Genomic DNA, 17,993 nt, shown 5'->3' with positions numbered 1-17,993 from the left:
GTAAAAAATGTGTGTCTTTGTGTGTGTGAGAGAGAGAGAATTGTGACATTTCATGCAAAAGAATCCGTGTATGGTTCGCTCTTTCGTTTTTCCGTTTCAAAATAAATGAGAAAAAACAAATATAGTTTTTTTTTTTTTTGTTTAAAAACGAAATTTGAAAAACGAAAAGTCGAGAAAGAAAAACGCTGCGATTTTAAGGTTTAAACAAAAAAAAAAAAAGCCTTTTCTGTTCGGCGCGCCATTTGGAAGCTACTGGCGGAACCGGAAATTGGAGTCAGAAATCTGTCCCAACCTCCACACCACGTACTCTACAGCGAAGAATAGCGAAGAAATGGACATGGTTGTGTTGTTTAGAGGGAGTCGACGCATCACACTGAGAGCTGATGATCTCAGTGTGCACAAAATTGCTCTAATATTCCAAGTAAGTATTTTTTTAGTATTGAAATGTAAAGAACTCTGGCGATTATCACTGTAAGCTAACTCTCATGCTAAGTGGTTAGCCCTGGTTTAATTTTTTATTTATTGAATGATTTATCCCAGGTTTAGTTTTTATTTAGGCACACAAGAACGTAAGTCATAATAAAAGTTTGCATGTGTATGTTATTCACTGAACCAAGTGGCCATTAACTATATAAACTTCCTTGGCGCAACAGCCATGTTGGTACCACCACAGATATTACCAGTTAATATTAATATCTATGGGTACCACAATGTTCATGTACCCCCCCCCCGACAAAATGTATCCCTGTCTTACAAACGTTTTTATGTGCCTCCTAAGGGTTTTTATCTTATATTAAAGTCCTATATGTGAAATGGGAAATTTGTAGGAGGGGTCCAAAAGCAAAGGATAAGTTGGCAAACACTTTAGTCATTGTAAATAACTTGAATAAATAATTTGTATCGATAATTAATAATTATTGACTGTCCTTTAAACTATGGTTTATTTTATGAATCATTTTTTCATTATTCAAATTTTTTTATTGTCTTTTTGCTTTGAGGTATGTGCAGATTCAATTTTTCTAACAGCTGATGACAAACGGGGTGTGTTGCCTGGTGAAGATGGGGTGTTTGACCTCCTTGACCTATGGGACAGTAGCCATTATGAACTTCATGGTGAAAGGCAGCTGTGGATCAGGTGGTAGAGCAGGTCGTCTAATGATTGAAGGGTCGGTGGTTCGATTCCCGCTCTCGGCTGTTGTGTCCTTGGGCAAGATACTTAACCCACCTTTCCTCCAGTGCACTCACACTAGTGTATGAATGCGTGTGAATGTTGGTGGTGGTCGGAGGGGCCGTAAGTGCAGATTGGCAGCCACGCTTCCGTCAGTCTGCCCCAGGGCAGCTGTGGCTACAAATGTAGCTTACCACCACCAGAGTGACAATGTGTCAGCGAATGAATAATGGATTCATTGTAAAGCGCTTTGGGTGTCTTGAAAAGCGCTATATAAATGTAACCATTATTATTATTAAAGCATCGGTGATTCCGAGGCCTCAACTTCAGCAGCCATAATCCAACCACCAGTAAAGTTTGCCTTTCGTCGCGCATCAAGTGCTTCATCTAGTGCCACTGCAGGTCCTCAGACTCCAACAACCAGTGGGTAAAGATGTTGCAGAAGTAAATCTAGAGTTATTATTTTATCATGTCATTTGTTTGTACTTAGTACTTTTTTGCTGGGTGCTTCTAAGTATATCATAACGTGTTGATTTTTTTTTTACACTTAGGAATGTCTTTGTAGCAGAGATAGTTGATGGGGTCCTGGAAACTCAAAAGACAGTCATCATAAAATTCTCTGAATTCGAGTGTTCAGTTCCCAGCGTCAACGCCAAAGTTGCTGATGCTCTTGGACAAGAGGAGCCCATTGTACTTATTGACAGTCACCACAATGAAATAATGGACTGCGAAGGAACAGGAGGTACGTACATCTATAATTTTTTTTAAATGACAGCTAGGCAGTATATACCAGTACATACCAAATACCGTTTTTTCTTCCAAAAATCTAAATTTTTTATATACAGTGATAGAAAGTAGTGTCAGTTTTGTAATACAGCTTCCACTTTATATTTGTCACTATTCTTTTTGCTTTTGTACAATCTTTGTACTACTTATCATGCGTGCATATCGTTTTTACAATATAATCCATAAGTGTCACATCTGAGGAATGAACACTGGACACACTGAAGAAAAAACCGTGTGAAATACATTTTTGGTAATATCGCCCACACCTAATCAAAATCATGCAAACTAAGCCTATCTTTATATAAATATTAATAATAAAAACTGCATGTTTGGTATTTTATCAAACACTGTAGGACCTGCTTTCTGGAAGCAGCCTGCAAGAACAATATTTGCTGTGCCAAGAAGGACTACTACATAGACTAAGGGGGAATAAAAGAAGGAGAGAAAGGTAAGTTGCTGAAGTGCAAGCATTGGAATGTTTTTGTTGGTTGTCTTTGCTAATGAGACAATAGTACACGTTTTTTATTTATTATTTTTTAGTCGTCTAGAGGACAATGGACTTCCAGGTGTTATGGAACAAATAGAGGAAGTTGTTCTTGCGTCTCAGGGTCTACAGCAAATCTCAAAAACTGTGAAAGAGCTGGTTGGGTATGTGGAGGCCAATCCACACACAGCTCTGTGCCTCAGTGCCAGTCAGGCTGCATCTATCAAAGCTGCATTTGCCTGCATCATATGCAGTGGTAATTATGTGAATTTGACAATGTTGCTGTTTAACAGAAACAATATGGCAGTCATAGTAATGTTTTCCCCATTATTTGTGCAGAGCCTATGAAGTAACCGATGTTCACTGAATGCTGCAGAAGTCTACTGGGTTGTCGATCTTGCCTACTGCAGTGGCAGCAAAACCACGATCACTGTCCCAGGTGTCGCTTGGATAATTTTGAGTGTCATGTTCAAACTGTTGTTGGGTTAGATGAGGCAGTGGCTGCACTGCACAGTATTATTTGTTGAGCATATCACTGTAATTTCTGATAAAGCTAAAGAATGTTAGCATTTGTCCCAACTCAAACATTTGAGTGTCCCCATTTTATACATAACAAAATTTATTTTTTTGGTCAAGGATGTCACACACCCCTCACTGACAAACTAAGTTTTTATTTTAATATTTTTTGTATGTGTGATATGGGGGGGGTCTGTTATTCTTAAAGAATGTTTTAAGAGGTTTTCTTGTTTTTAGAAAATAATGTTTTTATGAAGTTTACACATTCTTCAACAATAAAACAATTGTATTGCACTAAATTTAATCTCGATGTCTTTTTGGTAAACTGTAAATGTTCAAGCACTTTAAATCAATTTCAAATGAACACATTTTAATTTGTGAGCAATTTATTATGTCATAATTTCTTCCATTTCACACATCTCTCTGTAACATTGAACAGGCAGAAAAGTGCTTCACTGAAAACATCATATTTATGGTTGACAACTTTGTCAAAAATAACACAGAGATCAGGGTAAGCATTCCCAAACTCAAACTTTGCCAGGCTTCTGTCCTCTTCGTTAGAAAATGGGTCCACACCAAAGGTTGACTCTTTTTGCAGAGAAGATCTGAGATCCTGCTGATAACCGTGAGCTGCATCAGTTGCACTGGGTAACAAGTTCATTGCAATTTTGGCAGCACATCCACCAGATCGTTGGGTATGCCACGGCCTAGTAAATGAATTGAAATATATTTTTATTCAACTAGTTAGCTCTTACAGAATTTATTGAAGTTATTAGGTAATTATTTTGCCAACCTGGTATCCTGTGGGCATTCCATGGAATGAACCGTGACAACACGGTTTAATCTAATTTGGCTGAGAAGGCAACCCAGGTTAGACACACAGGATTTTACAGTGTTGTCCTGCATGTCTAAGGTCTCTTGGTCCACCAAAGTTGCCTTCAGTGGATAATTAATACGATTATTCATCTCTGGCCATATTCGCTCTACCCTAAGATTCCGGGGGGGAAGAAATACATTGAAAAGGTACATGGTAAGAAAAGGTCATTTGAAACAGAAGTGTACGTAGCAGGAAGTACTTTTTAAAGACAGCTAATTGATTTACTGAGAACTACATCAATCACTAGTGAAATGAATTGTGCAAGGATTGCACAGCTGACTTGTGCATATACAGTAAGAGTATAATTATAACACCCCTAAAACTCCCAGTTTCCTGGTTAATAGTAACAGAGAATCTTACCCTGGAAGATGTAGACTGAACATAAGGTAGCCTGTTGACATTTTGTCTATGCCCTGACAGGATTTCCTGCATGTACAGGCTGAGGTAAAACTCTTTTCCATAGTTCACCCTTACTTGGTCCCACATTCCATGTGTGACAACTGCCGATCTGTAAAAAAAGGTGCTTCTAAGCATATCTTACAAATCATTGACATGCAGTATACACCAAATATCATAGTTTGCAGTCACAGTAAAACACACACACACATTGATCATTTTCAGTGTCTGTTAAGTAAATTGTATAATCAATCTATAATAGTTAAGTGCATTATCATACGCTACACTACAAATTGTGGCCAGCAAAACTCCTAAATGCCTGTGTGGCCAGTCATCAGAAAAGTTTGTCAAACCCTGTTTGCAACCATAGGAGTATAGTATTTATTTAGATCAACAAGTTAATTGCTCCGGTAAGCATATTACTTACCTATACACATCTTAATAAATAATGAGGTTGTTTTTAATGGGCATTGTAGTGTGAGCTACGATTTTGAGCTGTTCCAATCCACTGCAATAACGTGGGTAACTCCAAACATAACTAACTTCTCGTTTTGGTGCATGTGCAGTTTATGTCCTGGATATTTTGCATGGTATTGGATGGGGTTTAGATTATGTGCACCTTTTGAAGTGAAAAGATACAGTAATGTAATGTTATGATTAGCAGTGATTAATTTTGATACAGTCTTAAGTACAAAGTTGTCAATGTTACTTCCATGCTGTTGCAGATTGTGGTAAGGCTAGTGCACCTCTCTTAAGACCCTACCCACCCTGGTTTCTCCGGCACGTAATCCAATGGATGATAAGTATCCTGTCTTAAACTTGCGTCCGTATGTCAGACCTGTCTGTAAAACACACAAAAGTGAAACATAACATTCTGCATTTAATTTAAAGTATGGAACAAATTACAGCTCTCTCCAAATCAACATTGGACACATGATTGCGTCTTCTTAAATTGTTGTCCATGCAGAACCTCCTGACACTCATTACTGAGCAATGTGGAGCTCCACGGAGGCACAAAGTGTCGCTGATTTCAGCGTATGTTTTGCCACTCTGAAAGAGTTCCCAAATTAAATTAGAAAAGGGCTCAAGTGCAGCCATTCTTTATTTATTCGTGGTACAGACCAGTGCAAAAATGTTATTTCTTGGCGCTTAAAGCTAGAGCCCAAATCCAACACTCTGGTTTTTTTCATTTGTTAGATAACACATTTCTACATTTAGGTTTAAAAAACAAAAAAACAACACAGTTTATTGGTTTTTTTTAGATTTTATTTTGAAACGGAAAAACGAATGAGCGAACCATACACAGATTCAAAAGTCTATTAGGATAAAACGAAGCAAATTCATGACAATCTTACTCTGTCAGACCACTTAAAATTCCCTTATCACTTTCAGCACAGCACAAGTCTGTACAGAATGCTGTCATGTTAACCACTAGACATGCACAAGCAACACACTTCATACTGTGCAAAGTGATTTGGAGATTTAGACATATCACCACCAATATTGGTCCAAAAAGGAAGCAGCATGTTTTTCTTCTTCTATTGTTGGAGCTAGTTGATTAACTCCTAAATAGACTACTAGGATAAGCAGCAGCCAAAACTAATTAACATTATGAGTACATCGAGGTCAAAGGCTTGTTGTATTTGAGTTACCCAAAGTATCTGAAGCTGCAAAGAGCTAAAAATATTAGGAAAATGTAAAAAACACTCAGTAAAACAACTGTGTCGTAGCTCTGTGTTGTAAACACAAGGAGCCACGGATCATTTTCAGGGATATCTCTAAAATGCTATTTATAAGACAAAAGACTTAGACCTCCAGATATGATCAAACACTTAATGATAATTTACAGATTACTGTCAACATTTTGTCCGGCAGGCGTCTGTTTGTTCTGGCTTTATTTTTCAGTGAAAGTGACAGAAATTACATTATTTAGTTGCACTGTGGGAAATGTAGCTTCCAGCTGTTTTTAAGTTTGACCTGTATACACTCCCCTCCAAAAGTACTGGAACAATGAGGCCAGTTCCTTTATTTTTGCTGTAGACTGAAGACATTTGGGTTTGACATCAAACAATGAATGTGAGACAAGAGATCAACATTTTAGCTTTTATTTCCAAGTATTTACATTTGGATCTGATGCACAACTTAGAAGATAGCATTATTTGTAACGGAACACCAAATGTTGAGGTGAGCAAAAGTATTAGAACAAATCGACTTAAAATAGATTAAAGTGAATCAGTAAATAATCTTTTGCTTTTAATAACTGCATCAAGCCTGTGACCCACTGACATCACCAAACTTTCATATTCTTGTTTTGTGATGTTTTTCCAGGCTTTCACCACAGCCTCTCTCAGTTGTTTGTTCTGAGGGGTTGCTGACTTCAGTCTCCTCTTTAGCAGGTAAAATGCAGCTCTATAGGGTTGAAGTCAGGAGATTGACTTGGCCAGTCTAGAACCTACCACTTCCTGTCCCTGATGAACTCCATTGTCATTTTGGAAGTGTGTTTTACCTCCACTATGTTTCACAGATGAACTTGTATGTTTGGGATCATGAGCAGATCATTTCTTTCTGTCTTCCTCCAAACTTTAGCCCTTCCATCACTTTGCTTAAAGTTCATCTTTGTCGCATCAGTCCATAAAACTTTGTCCCAGAATTTTTGAGGCTCATCTCTGTACTGTTTGTCAGACTCCAGCCTGGCCTTCTTATTCTCCTTGCTAGTGAGTGGTTTGCATTTTCTGGCGTAGCGTCTGTTCTTTTGTTCATAAAGTCTTCTGCCAGCAGTATATTGTGATACCTTCACTCCTGCCCTCTGGAGGTTGTTGCTGGTGTCACTGACAGTAGTTTTAGGATCTTTCTTTATGGCTCTCACAATGTTTCTGTCATCAACTGCTACTGTTTTCCTTAGTCTACCTGTTGGACGTCTGTTACTTAGTCCACCAGTGGTTTCTTTCTTGTTCAGGACATTCCAAATGGTTGTACTGACTATGGCCAATATTTGTGTGATGGCTCTGATTGATTTTCCATCTTCTCTCAACTTTACAATTGCTTGTTTTTCACCCATAGACAGCTCACTGGTTTTCATGTTGGTTACACTTCCAACTAAAGATGCCATCTGCACAGGCAAAACCCAAATGTGAAACTGAATGTAGACATGGAGTGCTATTTATTGTTTGAATAATAAAGTAATAGGACGCATTAGTTCAACAAAGTACACGTCAGTCATATGTTCCAGTACTTTTGCTCACATAAAAAAAATAGATGGGTTTCTAAATTGTGTATCAAATTGCGATGGAAATACCTGGAAATGAAAGCTAAAATGTTGCTGTCTTGTCTCACATTCATCATTTTATGTCAAACCCAAGTGTTTTCAGTCTACAGCAAAAACAAAAGAATTGACCTCACTGTTCCAATACTTTTGGAGGGGAGTGTATAAGATTGAAAGTATTTCAGCCTGTACTGTGCTGATTTTGTTTGCGACAATCTGTTCCTTTTGAGACCAGCAACTTTATAAACATGCATATTTTCCAGCACACTTATGACATAGCTGCTCAATGTTTCTTTTTTCTTTACCTTTTCTAATAAGGGAGCAAAAAGCAAAGAGAAGCAGTCAGTGGGTCCCCACACTGCCCAACAGCTCTCACCATCTAGATGCTGTGCCTTGTTCTACCACCATCAACCGTAACCGAATGGGCCGCGACAAGAAGAGGACCTTTCCCCTGTGGTGAAAAAGCTTTTTGTTTTCTTTGTTGTGTTTTGTGTATTTAGTCAATCTTGTTGCACATTTTCTGCTTGTACTTTAGGTTGCTACAATAGCTCTTCCATTACACATACACTACCAGTCAAAAATAAAGAAAAAAACATTAAATGAGAAGGTGTGTCCAAACTTTTGACTGATAATGTGTATATTTGAGGGTTGTATTGATATAGGCTTAAAAAAATCTAATCTTTAAGCAGTACTGATGTTGATTCGAGAATGACCAAAATTAGGTTAAAATAACATAAGAAGAATTTTTTCGTTGAAGAAAAATAATGAACCAAAGAGTTGTGTAAATTTCTCAGCTTTGATGACCACGACCCTGCAGTGATCCATGAGAACGCAGCCCAGATAGAGGCGCTGGTTCCCATTCGTCTAGACATGGAGATAGATGGACAGAAACTACGAGATGCCTTCACATGGAACATGAATGGTAAATAAATCCCCACTGGTTTGCCAACACCGGAAACATCCTGTGTGTCTCCTGTCTAATTTCGCTGCCTTCTCCTTAGAGAAACTGATGACCCCAGAGATGTTTGCGGAGATTTTGTGTGATGACCTGGACCTAAATCCTCTGGCCTTTGTCCCAGCTATTGCCTCAGCTATTCGTCAGCAGATTGAGTCCTACCCCACTGACAGTATACTCGAAGAGCAGGCAGACCAGAGAGTAATCATCAAGGTAGATTCCACAGCAAAACAATAAGCCTAATTTTGTGACCCCACATTTAACTTGACAAGCTTTTTTTTTTTGTCCACAAGTTTTTAACACAGAAGGATTAATCAAGTCTATCGTATCATATCTTATCCTATCGCATCTTATCATGTTATATTATTCTTATTTAAATATATCATGTCTGTGTGTCCATGTTTGCCTTTGCCATAAGATGTAGAATATCTACTGATGCATCTCTAGCTGTTGATAAGCAGTCAAATCAACAGCATAGAATATGATGATTATTTCTAATACTTGACAGAAAACCTGCACACCTGCCTCCATAATGATGGTAGTAGCAACATTTAAACTGCGGAGAATTTGTTTTTCCCCATTTTAGCCATTTAAAGACAAATATGACTTCCCACTCCTATTTCTACCTACATAGCTAAAGCTTTACTTTAATACTCTAACCTGGCTTATATGGAGGCAAGAACAAGTTGTTTTAAGTTTGAAGCTGAGTCTGCTTTCTGTTTTGTTTTTTTTTATATTTGATTGACAGACAAACAGGGAAATGTCAGTACTGGCAAGATAGACAAAAGTAAGATATGCATACTATTTTATGATAGAAATCATGTTAAAAAGTTGCCCTTTAATGGTTTTGTTTCTTTCACGAGGACACCTTTTGTGTAGGAAAACCTCAACTTCACTGTATGCAGTGACAAATTTGATACAGATTAGAAGCTACCGTTTTCATACACATAATGGAGTCTAGGTCAGATACAGTTCAGAAAAAAATGACAAAAACAACACAGATGTACATGCTGCTTTAATGTTTTCCATAGCTGAATATCCACGTGGGTAACATCTCTCTGGTAGACCAGTTTGAGTGGGACATGTCAGAGAGAGAGAACTCTCCGGAGTCATTTGCACTGAAGCTGTGTTCTGAGCTGGGCCTGGGTGGAGAATTTGTCACCACGATTGCCTACAGTATTCGAGGTCAGCTCAGCTGGCACCAGAGGACCTACGCCTTCAGGTAACTCAACTACTCTATGGCAAGTCCTGTTAGAATTATTGGGCTCAGCAGTCTACACATGCAGTTTTGCAAGCAAAGGGAAGGTGAACCTGATACATACACACGTGGACAAAATTGTTGGTACCCCTCAGTTAAAGAAGGAAAAACCCCCAATTCTCACTGAAATCACTTGAAACTCACAAAAGTAACAATAAATAAAAATGTATTGAAAATTAAATAATCAAAATCAGCCATCACTTTTGAATTGTTGATTAACATAATTATTTAAAAAAACAAACTAATGAAATAGGGCTGGACAAAAATGATGGTACCCATAACTTAATATTTTGTTGCACAACCTTTTGAGGCAATCACTGCAATGAAACGATTTCTGTATTTGTCAATGAGCGTTCTGCAGCTGTCAACAGGTATTTTGGCCCACTCCTCATGAGCAAACAGCTCCAGTTGTCTCAGGTTTGATGGGTGTCTTCTCCAAATGGCATGTTTCAGCTCCTTCCACATATGTTCAATGGGATTCAGATCTGGGCTCATAGAAGGCCACTTTAGAATAGTCCAACGCTTTTCTCTCAGCCATTCTTGGGTGTTTTTGGCTGTGTGTTTTGGATCGTTGTCCTGTTGGAAGACCCATGACCTGCGACTGAGACCAAGCTTTCTGACACTTGGCAGCACATTTCTCTCCAGAATGCCTTGATAGTCTTCAGATTTCATCGTACCTTGCACACTTTCAAGACACCCTGTGCCAGATGCAGCAAAGCAGCCCCAAAACATTACTGAGCCTCCTCCATGTTTCCCCGTAGGGACAGTGTTCTTTTCTTCGTATGCTTGGTTTTTGAGTCTATGAACATAGAGTTGATGTGCCTTACCAAAAAGCTCCAGTTTGGTCTCATCTGTCCAAAGGACATTCTCACAGAAGCATTGTGGCTTGTCAACATGCATTTTTGCAAATTCCAGTCTCGCTTTTATATGAGTTTTTTTCAGCAGTGGTGTCCTCCTTGGTCGTCTCCCATGAAGTCCACTTTGGCTCAAACAACGACGAATGGTGCGATCTGACACTGATGTACCTTGGCCTTGGAGTTCACCTTTAATTTCTTTGGAGGTTGCTCTGGGCTCTTTGGATACAATTCCAACGATCCGTCTCTTCAATTTGTCATCAATTTTCCTCTTGCGGCCACGTCCAGGGAGGTTGGCTACTGTCCCGTGGGTCTTGAACTTCTGAATAATATGAGCCACTGTTGTCACAGGAACTTCAAGCTGTTTAGAGATGGTCTTATAGCCTTTACCTTTAAGATGTTTGTCTATAATTTTTTTTCGGATGTCCTGGGACAATTCTCTCCTTCGCTTTCTGTTGTCCATGTTCAGTGTGGTACACACCTTTTCACCAAACAGCAGGGTGACTACTTGTCTCCCTTTAAATAGGCAGACTGACTGATTATGAGTTTGGAAACACCTGTGATGTCAATTAAATGACACACCTGAGTTAATCATGTCACTCTGGTCAAATAGTTTTCAATCTTTTATAGAGGTACCATCATTTTTGTCCAGGCCTGTTTCATTAGTTTGTTTTTTAAAATAATTATGTTAATCAACAATTCAAAAGTAATGGCTGTTTTTGATTATTTAATTTTCAATAAATTTTTATTTATTGTTACTTTTGTGAGTTTCAAGTGATTTCAGTGAGAATTGTGGGTTTTTCCTTCTTTAACTGAGGGGTACCAACAATTTTGTCCACGTGTGTACATCCTATATAAGCATGCTAATGAACCACGTAACAACAAACTTCCTCCAGAATCACACCATTGAATCATTTTTAAGAACCCTACTTGTTTTTGGAGTACACTGCTGTCTCGTTCTGAAATTGCGGTATTTCTACCTTTAGTGTGCTAACGGTACATGGATTTCTATGGTGGACTGATTTATTAATGCCATGCTTGTAATTTGTTCAGTGAGAACCCACTCCCCACAGTAGAGATTGCCATCCGCAACACAGGCGATGCAGACCAGTGGTGCCCTCTGCTGGAGACCCTCACAGATGCCGAAATGGAGAAGAAGATCCGAGACCAAGACAGGAACACGAGGTGAGACAGTTGGATAAAGACAGATGATTGAATACATTACATAAATTTACTGTTTCTGTTGTCAGACTGATGATTATAAGATCTGTGGTTAAAAGGATGTCAAAGAATTAAATGTAGTTGCCAACTAAAATCATCCTTGAAAATTTCTTTTAAAAGTCTTATTGATGGATAAAACATAAATGCTGGTAACAGCAGCACAGTTGCTAAATATTTTAATATTTACAGCTAAATTATGTAAGAGTGAAATTAGTGGTCTGATAAATAAGCACAGAATGATTACCAAGGTAACGGCAAGCTTGCATACAGTTGGGAGTGTGACTTCAATTGTTGCAAAAAATACCATCACTACACTATATCTGCACACAGTAGATAGTTGTTTGCTGCTCTACTAATGTTCATCAGAAAGTAGTGAAATATGCGTATTATTATTCTCTAATAAACATACTCCAGTTGCTTCATTTTTTTCATATGCAATAATCGCCGCCAAAATTTAAGTTTATTATTCTAGAAAACTGGACAAGTACAAACTTTTGAGGTAAAACCAATGAGTTTGGATCAACAGCACTAAAAAGTTGTCAAAATTGAGGCCATTATTTTTTTGTCATTCAACAAACTGATCACCTAATCATTTCAGCTCTAAGTATTGTTTGGTTCATAGGTGCCTGGGAAAATAATGCTGTTATGTATTTTGGGGGTCTGACAAAACATTTTTGACCAGAGGCTCTTTGAGGGTTGATTTGTCCATGGTCATATGTCTTTGTTTTGGAATCTAAAGACTCAGAATCTTAACTCAGGGCTGAAAAAATCTGAGAAACTTTTTGCCACAGATTTCTTCTACAGTTTTTACAGAATTTTCGTACTAATGTGAATGAACTCTGTTTATATAGGCGTATGAGAAGACTGGCCAACACCGCCCCTTCCTGGTAGAAAGAAACAAGAAGTTGCATCAGGCATTGTGTCCTCAGAGACCCTTGTTACTCTGAAGCGATCAAGTAAATAGAGTGTTACACACACACACACGGCTCATTCTTAAAATATTGACAAAGTATCTGTTGCAGTCTCCATGGACACCTCACTGATTGAACATACATCCAGACATTCCTTTGTACACACAGTTTACTGTCACCATATTTCACTCTCATTAGCTAATCAGTCATGGCAGCAGCTCACATCTAACAAACTAGTGTTTATTACTGCAGGACATTCATCTGATATCTGTTCCACACACATAATACACCATGCAACATTCACTGTTGGGTGAAAATACTTGCCGTTATGTTTAATGTATCTGTGTGAATGGTTAGTGAAATGACACCCTGAATCTGTGACCTCACTAAGATCTAGGTAGCATTTGCATAAGATTAAATGGTGACCAGCATTTGGTCGGTGCAGCTCTGGCAACTACAAGCTTGACATCTTCAGGTTACTAAGAGAGATCTGACATTTTCTCAATCTATTATTATCTTCTGAAAGACAGAAGTATCAGATTAATCTAGATCCTGTCCTAACCAGCATCCAGTATTGCATGCACAGCATAGCAGTTTAACCAGTAGGAGAGGGCACACGCAGATGCAGCTAACATTAATGGTGGCTCTATTGCAGTATTCACTGATGGAAAGCAGCCACAGTAATGTTAACAACAGTTGTGCTTTTTCCATAATAAGTGTCCAGGAAACCCTATAGAAGTCAAAGCATTAGTCAATCAACAGAAGAATATTAATTACTTTGAAAATGTATTAATTGTTTGAGTCATTTTCTAACCAAAAATAGTGAAGAAATGTCAATCTTTTTATTTTTAAAGATTCTAATATGAGAAGAACTGCTGCTCTTTTTACATGTATAATTTTAAACTGATTCATTTTGGATTTTTGACTGTTGCTGCTGAGATAAAACAAGATTTTTGACAATATAGCCATGGTTCTGAGGTCCAAAAGGGTCACTATGCCTACTTCTGAACCTTCTGTGATGTTGCATCCACTCACACTGTGGTCAGAGTTAGCAGTGGTCTGTTCCTTACTCGAGCTGTCAAGATCCCGAAACTTGATGGTTGGTAGGAATAAGATTGATTTTCTGTAATTCTCTGTACCAGAAATAATAAATTGACTGCACTTTGAACGTTGTGTGTTGAATATTGCTACAGCAGATGCAGCTGCCACCAATCACAAACCACAACATTAATATTTCCAGATGGGAACATTGCAACGAAATGCTGTTAATGTAAAGTAACAGCTGAAACTCTCCCCTTTAGCTCTGTGGACAAATCTAGATATCTGTCTATAAGCTGCCTAGATCTCTGCTTAGATCTGTTTGATGTGTTTCTTACTTTAACTAAAAATACAAAATATGCCCATGCTTTTTTTAACTGAAGTGTGGGCAGACTTGTTATTGCAGCTGCACTTGCCACCACCATTCCATTGTTTTGTTTTACATTATCTCTAGTACCTTCTGAATCCATTGTACCTTCATTACCCACGGTGCCATAGCAAGTAAGGACCATCACATTTTCATAAATTTGGTATTGGCTTAATACTAAAGTACTGGTTCTTGTGACATAATACATAACCGTAGTGATATTGCAGCTCAGCTTACATCTGTGGATCAGAAGGATCATATAAGGAGGTAGCATAAAAGAAACTAAACTTCCTGCCATGATCTGTTTGGAGCTCCAGACCATCGGCTCAGGTTGGAATGAACATTCATTCACTACTTTTGAGTTTTTCTATACTTTAAGAATTCAAAATGGACTTCTATATTTCAACATTGTCAATAAACAACACTCTGAGCATTATGCCTGTATGTGTGGGTTTTGGACAGTCGGATGAGGAGAGCCAAAAAATAAAGGATGGTCTAAAAAAAAACAAAAAAATTTAATAACTTCAAAAATGCATTAATCACATTCAAATCCTACATGTAGGTATTTTAATAAATGTTGGTGATTGGCTGCTTCTCTGTTCTGTGGCTGTCAGTGTGACTGCCTGACATTCCCTGGTAATAATACAGTCATTTAGACCAGGTCTTCTCACACTGGCTGCGGTTCAGATCTGTTAAGTGTTTGCAGCCAATCAGGACTGAGCTGGTTTGATTTTAGCATGTAGACTCTGTTCTGGTCTTTATTACAGATTCTGATGATTTACGTGCACCACTGTCCATCTGCATGTCGAAACATAGTTAATTCATACTTGTACCCTGTGTATGAGGGACTGACTGTCCCCACTGTTACTTCTGTTTGCACTGTGTCTCACATTTTATCAGTGTCAGCACGGTAGAGGGAGAAAGCAAGCTGACAAGAACCAATGGTGTCTTTTAACGTGTTGATTTTCAACTTGAACATACTTTAAAGAATGATGTTAATGTATGTACTGTTGCTTCTCATTCTCTTCTTTTGTAAAATTGCTTTACCTTTATAGTGGATTGTTTTTTTAATATGAAAAATGACAATAAATACAACTTGTTGGAAAGATTCTTTCTTATTAACCTGTGTTTGATTTTAATGTTCATATTTTGTTAATTTCTCTCATGAGATAATTAGGAAAGATCCATCTGCCAGGTCAATGATGAAATGATCAATTTGTCAGAAAAAACAAAGCCTATTATCAACCAGTGAATATTTCACTTTTAGGATGCTTCCTGTATTTTGTGTTTCAGAAAATACAGAAAGAATCAGACATCCACAAAAAGTTTGTGGTTTGTTTTTTTCTTTTTCTTTTTCTTTTTTTGCTTTGCTTTTGTTTTGTGCAGAAAAATCATAAATGTAGAAAAAAGGACAGTGAAGCACAAAAGGTATTGGGAAGATGACATTTATAGATGGAACAATAAATGTCTGTGGATCAACCGAAACACTCGCTGGCAAGAAGACTCCCACCCTGTAGAAGCTCAGCAGAACAAGAATATTCCAGCATAACCATCCAAAGTAAAATCTCATAAGAGCTTTTAAAAATAAAAAGGTGAAAACCATGACCTTGCCTGGATCCAAGACAGTCTTCTTCCTACTCATACTTTGTATTCAATACATTTGAATACTATGTGCAACTGCATTTATCAGACGACAGATGGCATCAATGTGTTGTGCAATTCACGTGTTTAAGCGAATGCTTCATTCCTTATTCTCATGTTTTTATTCTTTTTTTCAGACATTCTGTACTCTCAGATTTTATATAGATTTTCTGAATTCAAGTCCTGCACAGATTATTCCCTAAAAAGGAAAAGCAGTTTACAGTGGGATTAGGTGTCTCTCGGGCATCTTTGATGGGGTTACGCTTGAATCTCGCGAGACTTTTGGCCACCCGGCTTCTTTGAGCTCCATAGCTTTATCTTCTCAGTAGACTGCAAATTAACGACACAATACATCGGAAAAACAAGCTATCCCAAAACAGTCAGTAGAACAACAGCTTTGTTTTTTTTGTTTTTTTTTGGCTATCTGCAGTACACGATCTCCGTGTGAACTCTACAACACGTGATGCTGTGGAGGTATTTTACCAGACAGTCAGGGCTGAGCTCGTCCCGTCACGCGTCCCACCTCACCGACGACTTCACCGGTATCGAACTACGCTGAAAATGCCGGTAAATGGAGCAGACTCAGCCCTGTGATATTACTGCGAGGACGTCAGGTGAACTGCCCGGGTGTTTTAGTGGAGACAGAGCTGTGTTTGGAGGCTAACTGACCGCTGGGCGCCTCCTGAAATGGAGGGACAAGTGACGTGGTAGTGAGCGCGGTGTTCACCAGCGGCCTGTGGTGCTTCTCTCTCAGCGGTTAGGACCAGGGGCAGCACGGACATAAGGCCCGACACTCATGATGCACCAGCACGGCTCTTTGATGCCCCCTTTGCTCGGCGATGTATTCTGCCAGTGCCGCTCAGCAGAGAGCCATCCAGGGGTTGACCCAGGCGGCGGAGACAGCCACGCTGATGACCGCTCCTCAGCTTCATCAACACCAGTCAGCCGACAGCCCGCCGCCAGTGACCGGCTGTCGGACCTCGGCCAGTCCGAGCATCCATGTGACATCTGTGGAGGGCCGGAGCAAGAGCACAGGCTGAAAGTGCTGTTCCAGGTCCTGGATGTGAACGGGGATGGAGGCATCTGTGTCAACGATTTGACAATCGGGCTGAAGAAATTAGGAGTACATCGCACTGAACATGAGCTCATGGTAGGACACATTTCTGCTGTTTCGTATGATGTGATGTGTTATTTTCCCGTCTTCTTTTGTACTTTCAATTTCTGTCCTATTTTATGTATAAGTGAACAATACCATTTTAAGCAAAGTTAAAGCTGCTGTCCGGAGTTTGAATCGCAGCGTCTCCTAAAACACTGTTGGTCCCACCCTCCCTACCTCTGATTTCGCCCCTTTATTTGTGCACGCGCGCAGTACATGAGAGAAGTGCCCGGAGTAGCTCAGTGAAGCTGACCCCCCACCCACAGAAAAAATCCAAGCAAACAGGCTGAGTGGTTAGTGCCTCGTTTGTGCTGATTTGTGCCGTTAAAATTTTCGTTTGTGCTGCTATCATTTTTGAGATATTAAAGATTATTTTTTAGGTCATTCAGAGGTCATCATCCCCCCAGCTTGCTCCAAAATGAACCAGACTTGTCTACTTTTTTAGTGCTTCGTTTGTACTGATTTGTGCCGGTAAAATTTTCGTTTGTGCTGCTATCGTTTTTCAGATATTACAAGTTTTATTTTTGGGCGATGATGTCATCATCCCCCCAGTTTGCTCCAAAATGAACCAGACTTGTCTACTTTTTTAGTGCTTCGTTTGTGCTGATTTGTGCCGTTAAAATGTTAGCGATACCATGTTAGCTAAATCATGTTGCCTATACCATGTGTTAACTTGGAATTTTAACTAAAACCTCGGTATTTTACAAGTGCACTTACCGTGTCTAGAAATCAGATTTGTCTGAAGGTTGTAAAAATGCCACTGAAATGGTAAAATTGTGAAAAGGTCATCCAATGTGTGTGTCTTGTTGAATGGCTGTGAAAGACTGCTATTTTGTGTAGTTCTTAGAGGGGAGTGCTGAATGTTGGTTTTTTTTAAATGCTTCATGCTCCTAAATAAACCTTGAAGCGATTTCATTTATTGTCTTATGACAGAAATGTGAGTGGCAAAGTAAATATCAAGCACAGTTCATTAAAAATGTAAATTAGTAACATAAACATACATTCTACGTTTATTTAACCAAATTGTATTAAAAAAATGCACACACAAAGGCACAAAGTCAGTTCAAAGAGACATTTTCCAGCAATAACACAGGTTGAACATC

The 17,993-nt window shown here is 38.8% G+C and overlaps 2 protein-coding genes and 1 long non-coding RNA gene across 6 annotated transcripts in view; all 3 read left to right on the top strand.

The window, feature by feature from the left end:
* The window catches only part of LOC110970438 (SWI/SNF-related matrix-associated actin-dependent regulator of chromatin subfamily B member 1-like), a 37,229-nt gene extending 22,028 nt beyond the window's left edge, over window positions 1–15,201 (top strand). The window contains exons 4-9 of the mRNA XM_022220724.2: window positions 7,808–7,945; window positions 8,284–8,411; window positions 8,491–8,657; window positions 9,476–9,666; window positions 11,610–11,741; window positions 12,629–15,201. Of these exons, the coding sequence (XP_022076416.1) occupies window positions 7,808–7,945; window positions 8,284–8,411; window positions 8,491–8,657; window positions 9,476–9,666; window positions 11,610–11,741; window positions 12,629–12,668 (796 nt within the window). The 3' untranslated portion in view covers window positions 12,669–15,201. The remainder of the gene's footprint in view (window positions 1–7,807; window positions 7,946–8,283; window positions 8,412–8,490; window positions 8,658–9,475; window positions 9,667–11,609; window positions 11,742–12,628) is intronic.
* Window positions 8–7,580, top strand: LOC127530816 (uncharacterized). The gene is made up of 3 exons (XR_007937486.1): window positions 8–2,204; window positions 2,308–2,402; window positions 2,495–7,580. It is a non-coding gene; the product is annotated as an uncharacterized LOC127530816 (long non-coding RNA).
* Window positions 15,202–15,912: 711 nt separating the features above from the next.
* Window positions 15,913–17,993, top strand: part of slc25a25b (solute carrier family 25 member 25b) — an 81,448-nt gene continuing 79,367 nt past the window's right edge. The window contains exon 1 of one of the 4 annotated variants that reach the window (XM_051938381.1): window positions 15,913–16,884. In XM_051938381.1, coding sequence (XP_051794341.1) covers window positions 16,531–16,884 — 354 coding nt within the window. In that variant the 5' untranslated portion in view covers window positions 15,913–16,530. The remainder of the gene's footprint in view (window positions 16,885–17,993) is intronic. The other 3 variants (XM_051938382.1, XM_051938379.1, XM_051938380.1) reach the window with 3 other exon arrangements.

The sequence above is a fragment of the Acanthochromis polyacanthus genome, chromosome 18 (assembly GCF_021347895.1).
Source record: "Acanthochromis polyacanthus isolate Apoly-LR-REF ecotype Palm Island chromosome 18, KAUST_Apoly_ChrSc, whole genome shotgun sequence".
Classification (NCBI taxonomy): Eukaryota; Metazoa; Chordata; class Actinopteri; family Pomacentridae; genus Acanthochromis; species Acanthochromis polyacanthus.
The sequence above is the reverse complement of the archived record's forward strand: the minus strand, read 5'-3'. Positions and strand labels throughout refer to the sequence as shown.